The sequence below is a fragment of the Tachypleus tridentatus genome, chromosome 6, assembly GCF_004210375.1.
Source record: "Tachypleus tridentatus isolate NWPU-2018 chromosome 6, ASM421037v1, whole genome shotgun sequence".
In the NCBI taxonomy this organism is placed as follows: Eukaryota; Metazoa; Arthropoda; class Merostomata; order Xiphosura; family Limulidae; genus Tachypleus; species Tachypleus tridentatus.
Window position 1 is genome coordinate 121,401,354 of NC_134830.1, and position 12,112 is coordinate 121,413,465.

At 36.2% G+C, this 12,112-nt stretch overlaps 1 protein-coding gene across 4 annotated transcripts in view; it reads right to left on the minus strand.

The window, feature by feature from the left end:
* Positions 1-248: 248 nt before the first annotated feature.
* Positions 249-12,112, minus strand: part of LOC143253478 (protein Wnt-16-like) — an 88,080-nt gene continuing 76,216 nt past the window's right edge. For 3 of the 4 annotated variants that reach the window (XM_076507457.1, XM_076507455.1, XM_076507456.1), the window contains one exon: positions 249-3,209. In XM_076507457.1, the coding sequence (XP_076363572.1) occupies positions 2,751-3,209 (459 nt within the window). In that variant the 3' untranslated portion in view covers positions 249-2,750. Of the gene's footprint in view, positions 3,210-10,482; positions 10,800-12,112 lie in introns of those variants that run through there. The other variant, XM_076507459.1, reaches the window with a different exon arrangement.

The following is a 12,112-nucleotide window of genomic DNA, read 5'->3' on the forward strand; positions in this document are numbered from 1 at the left end:
GTTGGCGGTGGGTGGTGATGACTAGCTGCCTTCCCTCTAGTCTTACACTGCTAAATTAGGGACGGCTAGCACAGATAGCCCTCGAATAGCTTTGTGCGAAATTCCAAAAAACAAACAAACAAGACAAAGCAAGAACTAATCAGTTGGGCACCAGTTTTACTGGTATTGTATCCTACTAGTGCTGTACCCTACTGGTATTGAATCCGTTTTGATAATAGAATAACAAACTCAAGAAAGTCGGTGGTCATCACACTATTTATTATATTCAACACAAGACCTGGTCTGGAAGACTTAAGCCTATTCGTAATAAAGAATAAGTTAATATAATAACGTATAGGCCTACGTAATTTACTGTCAAGTAATTAAATTAAACATTAAATACAAAAACACGAAACACTTAAACCTACCAGGCCTATTTATAGTATTCAGAATAAATCTGTACCACGTACGACATAAATGTATTCACAAAACGACTGTTCTAACACGGCCAAGACTGGCACGTCACAGTAACCTTGTATCACCCACGTTTAAAATAAAATTCAGACAACCGACTTCATTTTACAACAGTTCAGTTTTTTTCACGCTCCGCCCTCAATGATTTCACTGTTTTGAGAAGGACCACAGGAGTTTCAACCGGTTTCATACTCTAAAATTTGTTGTTGTTGCCAGACGTTATTTAATTTTTTGAAATATTTATTTAATGATATAATTTTACTCCATACTTATCCCAAAGTTCATTTACGTAACTCCAATTTCTTCTTGGGGAGTTGTCCCACAAATTTCTCGTCTTTCTAAACGTTTCCGACGCCTCTAACAAACTATCATACATTCAACTGACGTGCAACATCTGGTTTCGGTATAATAAGTTTACAGTTCTTCCTAATTCTTAAACAATACGAAGTTTTATAATATTAGGTTGAGGAATAATTCGTGAGCGTTTTTAAATAATTTCATTCAAGCATTACATGCAAGACTATACAATACTTCAATGCATGAACACATTACACCCAAAACATTTATTATGATACTTTATTTCATGTAATACCTAGGTATATAGTATGCATTGTTTTAAACGAAATTGCAAGAAATTAAATGCGAAAAGCAGATGGTGTTGAAAATGCTCGATTTTGTCCACTTGACATTCCATTTAATGAGCTGAAAATGAAAGCAAAAATTAAAGACATATGAAAATCAAACACACCATCTATTAGAGCAAAAAATTATCTACCAAATGACATGAAATATTTTGCGAAAGCGTTTCATTTATGAATATGTTTTTTTAACTTGTAAAAACGCTCACGAATTATTCCTCAACCCAATAGATATAAATAAGGTATTGAATAATGTCCAAAAAATAATATTTTGTGAGAAAAATCTTTAAAGATTATCTTAAGTTATCCCATGTTGATGAATAATATGTTCCACACCATATGTCATACTTTTACGGGTATTTCCCTAATAAGACGTAACTTCTTAATTTAATGACATGTAGCTACAATTTACACACAAGCTGAATCGTGTATTACAAACCCTTGGCTTTAGCTATGTAATCACTTTCTTAACCCTAAATCTTGGGATTTACTAACATAGCAAACTAGCTTTTTATAGCGGCTCATTCATAACTCAGAACAATTACAGGATACAAACTTGATGATTGGCTTTGTTTCGGATAAATGTTGGTGAAACTAAGAAACCTTACACAACGTGAAATATTGTGTTGTTACTTAACGTTAAATACAACCTAGATAAGATTTAACAATTACCGTAAACACGTCTTAAATTACAGAACATTCAAGTCAAGCACCATTACAGTTCTATTCAGTTAAAGGTTATCACTCAATATCAATCAGTCCAGTTAAAGACCAATCACTCGTTTTAGATCTGTTAAGTTAAAGACCAGTTACTTATTGCAGATCTTCATGTCCAGTTAAAGATCAGTGACTCGATATAAATCTGTCACTGATACCAGTCACAGTTAAAGGTCACCCAACTCTTTATCGTGTTAAACACCAGTCGTTTAATTAACCCTATTTGGTTAGACATCCATTATCATTTGTTTTTATGTTGTTTTTTTCTTTTTTTAATTTCAAAGTTAATATAATGATTTATTTATAACAAAATGAAATTAATGATTCGTTTTTGTTTGTATATTGTCCTGTTTAAGTGATTAAAAGAGATTTTCTTAAACTCTAGATTGAATAAATTGTAGTACCTAATAAATATAACAGAGTTATATATATGTCACCTTTGGCTTCTCGGAAACGAAACTGTTTAAAAAACCTCTTAATGACGTTAAATCTTTGGTTTTCTTTTAAATAAATTAACACTAGTAGACTCATCAACCGGATGAAAGACGCTACACAGGAAACTGACCAGTCTTAACAGTCTTATCCTATTCCGCAATCTACATACATTCATATAACATAAATTGTTTAAAAACCCTTTTCTGACATAACCAACGCTTTGAAGGTTTGGATTTAAAATGAGCCTTTTCATTTTATCTAATTTATTCCGAGAGCGTGAACGTCCTTCGTCTTCGATTATTTTTACTGAAATACGTTTTAATATATTAAACCTGGAACGAAGTCTATCTATATATCCAATCCTTCTACGTTAGACACTTTCATTACATGTTCTTTTACCCCTGAAACTGACCCAAAGCCTGGCAGTGGGCAGTTAAACCTATTGTTTTTCCAAACTATGTGGTACTGAACCCGTATTACAATAGATTGCTGCTTTCAGTAAATTTCTTATTTACACGTATAAATTTCCATTATGGTTTTACAAGTGCGGCACGTGACGTAACAGCACCAATGAAACTTGCAGTGACACCGTTCCACATGGGTCATCAGCTGGGTGTTGTAGCCTCGTCCACAGCACAGCAAGTTGCAGCCATCTGGATTTGGTGACGTTTTATTACAAAATCGACCAGCTGTTCCAAAGATCTTGTTGGTCAGATCTTCTACACAATAGTTTGGAGATTTATTTACATAGACTAAGTCGTTCTCCTTCACGATAACCTTTCTCTTCCCTCGACGACGAAGTTTTCTCCTTGCCTTCACAGATATTTGAACCGACTTTTCATATTTTTTCTTCAAATAGTTACCAATACTGCCAAAAGATGGAAGCTTCCTCCAACAAGTCTTCAATTCGCAGGAACCAGAAATACCGTGGCATCTACAGCTTCTAATCATATGACGCGATACAGCCTGGAAAACATACAAAAACAATGAACTGAAGGAACGTCACAACAGTCACAGAATTACCACATAATAATAACCACAACAGTCACAGAATTACCACATAATAATAATTCTTCATGCACAAAGCTTTCTGCTGTCTACCAATCCTTGTTTGAAGCGTCCTTGTCATGATTAAAAGGTTTCTTGTTGTTTTTTCATCCTACCGTATAAACTTTTTAAAGTTGACTTCGTTACATCAGTTGTTTATTAACTGGCATAGGCTTTGTTTGGGTTAGGTTTAAACTGCAATAACATAGAACCGAGCATTTATTGTAATGAGACTTTTCTGATACTGGAAGACACGTGGAGAAACATAATCTCACTACATATATACACACGGATAAGAACATACTCATAAGACGAAGATATTAACAGGTTCAAAACACACGTACACACAAACAACAGATGTTTGTAATACACAGGTAAGAACAGACTGATAAAATACATGTGGTAGCACATACACAGGTAATAACACGCATACAGGCAATAAGAAAATTGTTTGAAAGGTTGATAATTTATAATTTTATAACTCATTTTTTCGGGCAATCATTTAATCACGACTTGATAATGGTGTTAAGCGCTCACAGATGGCAGCACAAAAAACAAAATATGTTATTCCCACAAATACCATCTGTAATACAGGGTGTTCGGAAAGCCACTGTGCAGTTTTGTAATCATATTTTATTCAGTCTATTTCAAGCCAGCAACTGATAGCAGTGTTTAGAAACAAAATAAGAAGGATCCAGGCCTGTATTGATGCCAACGGGGGTCACTGTCAACATTGTTTATAGTTGTCATTCATATTTATCTCCTGTATTCTATGTTGAAACATGTCTGTTAATAAATATATGAGTGCACAGTGACTTTCCGAACACCCTGTAGATATCATCTGTTCAATATCACAAATGCAATCTGTTAAATATCATAGAAATCATCCTTAAATTATCTTGTGTCCAATGTTAAAAATATCAACTGTTAAGTACCGTAACTATAATATCACAAGTATCAAATGTAAATATTGCAAATATCACACGCATCAACTACATGAATATCAAATATCACAGCTATAATATATTAAAACACTCGACTCGTAATCTGAGGATCGCGAGTTCGATTCCCCGTCATGCTAAACATGCTCGCCCTTTCAGCCGTGGGGACATTATAAACTTACTCTCGATCCCACTATTCGTTGATAGAATAGTAGCTCAAGAGTTGGCGGTGGGTGGTGATAACTGGTTGCCTTCCCTCTAGTCTTACGCTGCTAAATTAGGGATGGCTAGCGAAGGTCGCGCTCGTGTAGCTTTGCGCGAAATAAAAAAAAAACACAATTAATATACGTAAGCGATTTACACCTTCGCTTCTCAGTTTCACATTTAAACTGCTCTAAGCCACAAAAGTAATTTACGACAAATAAAAAATAAAAACATATTGACCTAACATTTTAGGATTTACCACAGACAAGGTAAATATTCGACAATAAATTTACATTCTTGTTTCTCACCAAAGTCGTGTTATTGATTAACACTTCAAGGACCTGGTCTGGTCATTGAAGGTGAGGTCCTATAGCTTAGAATTAAGTTGATTCTTCAACATACTTCTTCCTTGAGTCTTTAATATATTCCTATCTGGATTCTTTACCCTAACTTTGACTTTCTACCGAAGATGCCAATTGTGAAATTGTGAAGGTTTTGCACTAAATTATAATTAAAATTGATGCAAATTCAGCCTCATTAGTAAGTAAACAACTTTTATAAAACAAGGGATTTTAAAATTATAAATTCACGACAGAAAAACCAACATGACTTTGGTTTTCTTACATATACCCCTCATCGAGTTGTAGTAACGTAAAGAACTTTAACAGGTCAGGGGATTACTGATAAAAAAACAAAAAGCTTTGTTACAGCTTCGTGAAACAAGCATAAACTTTGTATTAAATATTATTATTATTGTTTCTTTCCTATACGGTTTACGAGTCTCGGTGTTCCATGCATTTTAAAACTGATATCCGTTGCTCTTGTTAATAATGAATAAACTCGCAGAAGGAAATTAGAAATATCTTTTAGCATCAGTTGACAGTTCTTTATGACTTAGTCAAACAGAGAATGTTATAGCTTGCACACAAACAGAAACATCTGATTGTTCTGCCACTAACACAAAAAACCCTGGCATATTGTAGCTCCTCAATTATTGTCACTTTGTGAAAAGATAGAATGTGATTTATTTACGGTTACTGTACGAGCTTAGCTCGATGTAGTAACAAACGTGGCAGTTTTATACTAGAAACTAGAGTACGGACTGGAAAGTTACTGTCAGTTCTGTCACCATCACTTTGTTTGGTGAGCCTACTTTAATGATTTTCTCTGAGTAGTTAATTTACGCCACGACTTCCACGCAAAGCCTATCCTTACACTACCTTATCTTGTAACTGTATGAACTCCAGGAATTATGTGCAAGGCCTATCCTTCCAATGCCTTATTTTGCGACTGTATGAACTCCAGGAATTATGTGCAAGGCCTATTCTTCCAATGCCTTATTCTGGAACTAGCTGAACTGGTTTACTGACCTCCTTAGCTTCTGGTAGATAGATCTTTTTAAAGTACCAACTTTCGATAACATCGATGATATACACGGACATTAAGGACACCCTTCCGACTGTGTCCAAATGACCTCTGTAGCAAGCTGCCTTTAATATAAAACGTGAGTCACACAAACCTGGATACACAAACCCACTCCATTTTGTTTAGTCATGCAGGAAAAGAGCGTTCGTGAATTGCACGACGTTGTCATGACATAAAAATGTTGTCAACAGGAGGTTTCAGTGGATGGATTAGCTGTGACACTGGAAATAAAACAATAAATCACTGGTCATGTCATCACACTGTCTACTTGACCCCGTAACACGATACTCTCGTGATCAACAAACTAGGTGCACAGAAATAAGCCGACTTGATCTCTGCTCCAAGAACACGATGTGGAATCTATTACTTTATGTGTATCCTGCACTGTTTACAACCAGAATTTCCCAGAGTTATAATACTGAACTTCGAATATGTAAAGACGTTTACTGCAGTATGTGGTCCACAAGTTTCGGAATATTCGCCATCTGTCTCGGATGTTTTGAATTTAGTGATATACCATAAAGGTATACAAATATAACTGCCAGCTTCATCAGGTGCCCTTACAGAGAACAAGATTAAAGACATTGCCTTTAATCTGGAATATTGAAGTGCCCCTTAATGCAAGATTTGTTTTGGTCATACAATGATCAGGCCTATTATAAAGTATTTGATTAATTAAGTTTTTAATTAAGTAAAATTAGCATAGCATTAGCATTAAGCCTATTATATTTTAACACTGCATTATTTATCTCGTTAATTACGATTCTCAATTACGTATAATAATATTTAGTATTTCAACCACACTTTACTCACCACATCCTTTCTGTGATTGGAATACTTTAATTTATTATGGACTAGATAAAGACTGTAGTATTAAAAATATATCATGCCTAACACTTATGTCTTATAACAAAAATAATTAATCATAAACATGGTTTCCCAACTTGTAAATTTAATTGTTTGTTTTGAATTTCGCGCAAAGCTACTTGAGGGCTATCTGTGCTAGCCGTCCCTAATTTAGTAGTGTAAGACTAGAGAGAAGGCAAGTAGTCATCACCACCAACCGCCAACTCTTGGGCTACTCTTTCACCAACGAATAGGGTGATTTACCGTCATATTATGACGTCCCGACGACCCTAGGATTACGAGTCGAGTACCTTAACTACCTGGCCACGTCGGGGCATAAAATTTGTTCACACAATAACAATTGTTTACTTAAATTTTCCAGTTACTTTTTAAACTGAAAGATTCTATGTTTCTTTCTTATTTAGCATAAAGCTACGCAATAAGTTGTTAGTTTTTAGTGTTGTGTGCCCACGGATTAAACACAAGGAAACTTTGAGATTCATGGGACAGTAAATATACCGTATTTAAACACTTTTTCAGATACATGAAAATAAGTCTTTAAAATGTTTTCGGTGCTTCTTAATTTACCTCCCCCCGATGGTTCAACAGGGAATATAATGTTAAAAGTCGATTTTCGATACCAGCAGTGCGCCGAGTACATTGTGTTGCTTTGTGCTTAATGAAACCAACAAACAAGGATTCTTTAACATTTTCATTAAGAAACCATGTTTATTATTGTAGAGACACCTAACCGCCCTGTGTTGAAAGTTTTCAGCGACAGACAAAATTTTCAATAATGACAGATAAATAGCAAATCATTCGATCGTAAAGTAACTCGGTTGATATGTAAACATCAACAGACTCAAGTCGTAGCGTGAAGATGAAAATGGATGTCGTCTGTTTGTTTGTTCCCTTAATAAAAAAGTCGGTCGGTTTTAAGAATTAAAACAAAACAATCTAATTTTATATATATAAAATAATTATAAAAATATTTCTAAATGAGATACAGGTATACCATACAGAGTAATGGTACCGTATTTCTAAGCAGTCCATCCTCCCTGTGGGACAGCCATAATTTTAGGGTCTTACTATCATAAAGTCCGAGGTTCGATTCCTCGCGGTATACACAACACACTCTAAACAGTCCATAGAATAAATAATGTTATACATTAAGCTGCTTGGATATTTGTCAGGTTGTCCTTAGTCCGTTTTTCTATGAATTTAAAAAAGAGAATGTCTTGTACTATACGCAGGAAGCCTTTCGCTCAACTCCAAGACTTGTCTGCTGTACAGTGAAGGGTGGGAGACAAACAAATTTGTCTAAAATTCTGATTTGAAACACCTCTGATTTGAAATTCACAATCAAAAGAAACGTGGAAACGTTCTGCATCCTTATGTGATTTTATCTCGTGCTAGAACATACCGGATGTACTTCATATGTCGTGATGAGTTTTAGTCTGCATAGTGCATAGTTCTTCTCGTGATACAGAGCATACTCACGTATTACTGACGCCACGACAATACAAATAACAACGTTAAGCGCTCCTCATGTGAAATCATTTTAGTGTCTATTATCTGACTGCCAGATAACACAATAGCAGTTAAAATGATTAAAACAGCTGGCTTCTCCAGGTGGCCTTCTACCATTCAAAACCGAGACGAAAAGGATTGCATTCTTACAATGTAATTAACACTCACCAATACAGTATTCATTGTAACTCACGTTCAATGTTAATTGAAGAACTAAAGGTCTGGTTTTCTATAACTTACAAAGCGTTAGGCCTGGCATGGCCAGTTGGGTTAAGGCGTCCGACTCGTAATCTGAGGGTCGCAAGTTCGAATCCCCGTCACACCAAACATGTTCGCCCTTTCAGCCGTGAAGGCGTTATAATGTGACGGTCAATCCCACCATTCGTTGGTAAAAGAGTAGCCCAAGAGTTGGCGGTGGGTGGTGATGACTAGCTGCCTTCCCTTCAGTTTTACATTGCTAAATTATGGACGGCTAGCGTAGATAGCCTTCATGTAGCTTTGCGCGAAATTAGAAAATAAACAAACAATACGAAGTGTTGCACATTGAATCTGCGGTCCATCCTATCAAAATTTCATCAGTCCCAAACTAGAAGTGAAATGACCTAAACTCCTGAACGGTTCAACGAAGTGTCACACAAGGCTGTGAAAGCAGTTGTGGACAACAGGAGATTCATTTGCGTTTCCCGCTTGCGTCAAAATGCGATTACGCACTTAAGTGGCTTGATTTGGTTTGTTTTGAATTTCGCGCAAACCTACACGAGTGTTATCCGCGCTAGCCTTCCCTAATTTAGCAGTGTAAGACTAGATGGAAAGCAACTCGTCATCACCACCCACTGCCAACTCTTGAGCTACGCTTTTACCAACGAACAGCGGGATTGACTGTATTTTATAACGCCCCCAAGGCTGAAAGGGCGACCATTATTGGTGTCACGGGAATTCGAACGCGCGACCCTCGGATGACGAGTCGAGTGCTTTAACCACCTGACCGATGTACTTAGTGAAGGAAAGATGTGTCCGCTCGATTTAATATTCTTGGGAAAAGAAAAGTCTCGACAAAAGATAATTACAAGTCATTTCTAACATTTTCTGGCTTTTGGTTATACACATTTAATATTTATTTATTCAACATTTCTTTAGAAAACACCATCGTAAAACGACGCTTTTGATTTATCTTGTTTCGTTTCAAATGTTTTAAGCCTTAATAAGGCGTGACTAATGACGAAGTAACTACGTCAAACCGTTGGCTCTAAGGTTATTGTTAGTTTAGACACGCCTCATTTCACGCGGTACAACGTTCGTGTAGTTGCTATTTTCCATTTAAATACTTTCAGATTGATACCTGCACATATACAGTTCGGGCCCTGCATGGCCAAATTTCCTATACCCTGGCTACTAGCATTTGTACACAGTTCACGAATAATGTTTTCACGGTTCGGCATGGCCAAGCGTGTTAAGGCGCTCAACTCTGTAATCCGAGGGTCGCTGGTTCGAATCCCGGTTGCACCAAACATGCCTGCTCTTTCAGCCGTGGGGGCGTTATAATGTGACGGTCAATCTCACTATTCGTTGGTAAAAGAGTAGCCCAAGAGTTGGTGGTGGATGGTGATGACTAGCTGCCTTCCCTCTAGTCTTACATTGTCATATTACGGACGTCTAGCGCAGATAGCCCTCGTGTAGCTTTGCGCGAAATTCAAAGAACAAAATGAAACAAACATATTCAGCTCTTATTTAACTACGTCAGTCGAACTTTCTTTGTTTTAAAAGGTATTAGCACACCGACTATAAAATTAGAATGTACAGTGATGAAGGTAGAGAAACTTTATATCCAGTGAGGTAGATATTCCGGCACTTTTATTAAAGTGAAGAAATGGAGACACTCAAATATCAAAATAAAATAAACTTCCGAGACGATGTGTAACAAAAAAATCACAAGTTAATTAAATGTAACCATGACAACGGTTATATAAACAGTATTATCGCTAATTACCACTTCATTATAAATAGCTGTCCAATCTTACATTAGTTAATTAATTTTAACAAATAATGTAATTCCTGATTCAGCCACGAGAGGTAATTAAATCATGGCAGGAAATGATCGCCATTTGACTTAATCACGGAAAGCAAAAATATTATACAGCAAACGCATTTTTATTAGTTTGGTTTTGGGTTTGTTGTTGTTAATCACAAAGCTACACAATGGGCTACCTGTGCTTTGCCCAATATAGGTATCGACACCCGATTTTTTTAGCGAAGTAAGCCTGTAGACTTGCCGTTCAGCCACCGAGGAATATTTTTTACTATTTGTGAAGTATGCATCATAGATTATACTATATTACGATGTACTATTCCTGATATAATAATCTTTAATATCAACTTATAACAATTATAAGCAAATACTACAGTAAAATGTCTTATTAAATAATAAAACGATTAACATATATACTTTAAACTTGTATATTGCGAACCGTGATGTCTGTTCGAGTGCTCGTCTGTCTCCCGTCTACGGCTGCCGCTTCTCGCGCTGCGTTTGAAAAGCCGTGCAAGCAGGCAAGTTCATATTTACCTTTGAAAAGACAGGATAACAGACATGAATAATATTGGTGGCAGTTTTTATTTCACAAACAGAATATTCTACACTAAATTGTTAGGAGTTAACCCGACTTTCATTCACATTTCAAAATATGACGTGACTTACAGAATAAAAATTTAGATTTAACACACGTTATTGTTGAGCGGCTCTTAGCATGACTGAAATACTCAGCAATTACTTTTCGCAGTTGGCGGTGTAAGTAGTTAAGAGCTTTGACTCTGAGTGAAACCATGAGTGTAACATAGTTAACCTCTTTAAAGTCCACGATATAACTTAAACCTTTCCTCTCAGTGGGAACAGATATTTTCGCTTGTTTTCTATAAATTGTTACATTAAAAACGTTGTACTGAACTCATTCGTTTAATAAACTTAATATACAGACTCGTGTTTTGTTTGTTTCACGTAAATAATCAATATGATTTGACGTGGTCAGTGTTACATTCTTAAGCGCAAAATTACCCAACGGGCTATCACTGATGAGTCCACTACGGATATTAAAATCCACTTTTTAGTGATATAAATAACAAGATTTATCATTGAGACACTAGGGGCTAAATCAAGATGAAATCGAAACTGACATACATTTTTCGTACCATTCGTATTTTTATAAAAAAAACCAAAACAAACCAAAATAACTTGACGATAACACTTCTATTGCTACAATTAAATGAGTAAGGTTTTATTACATTATTTACAACCATTGGGAGTCCATGCTGAGTTATTTAGCTATTTTTGTTTGTAACGACCCTGACTGTACAAAACTGATCATAAAAATATAGAAGAAGCCTCGGCAGCAGTTATTGGTAATTACATTAAGTGACTATTTTTTTTTATTTAAATATTTTTGTTTGTTTGTTTGTTTTCGAATTTCGCGCAAAGCTACACGAAGGATATCTGCGCTAGTCGTCCCTCATTTAGCAGTGTAAGACTAGAAGGAAGGCAGCTAGTCATCACCACCCACCGCCAATTCTTGGGCTACTCTTTTACCAACGAATAGTGGGATTGACCGTCACATTATAATGCCTCCACGGCTGAAAGGACGAGCATGTTTGGTGTGACGGGGATTCGAACCCGCGACCCTCGGATAACGATACGAGTGCCTTACTCACCTAGCCATACGGGCCTAAATTTTTTTATGTTATTAAATATTCTGTAACTACCAAAGCAGGGGCCTACTAAACGCTTAAACAGATTATAAAAAAAATAATTTTAAAAACCTCACAGGGCCGATCGTAATCGGCTCGGCATGTCCAGATGGTTAAGGCACTCGACTTGTAATCTGAGGG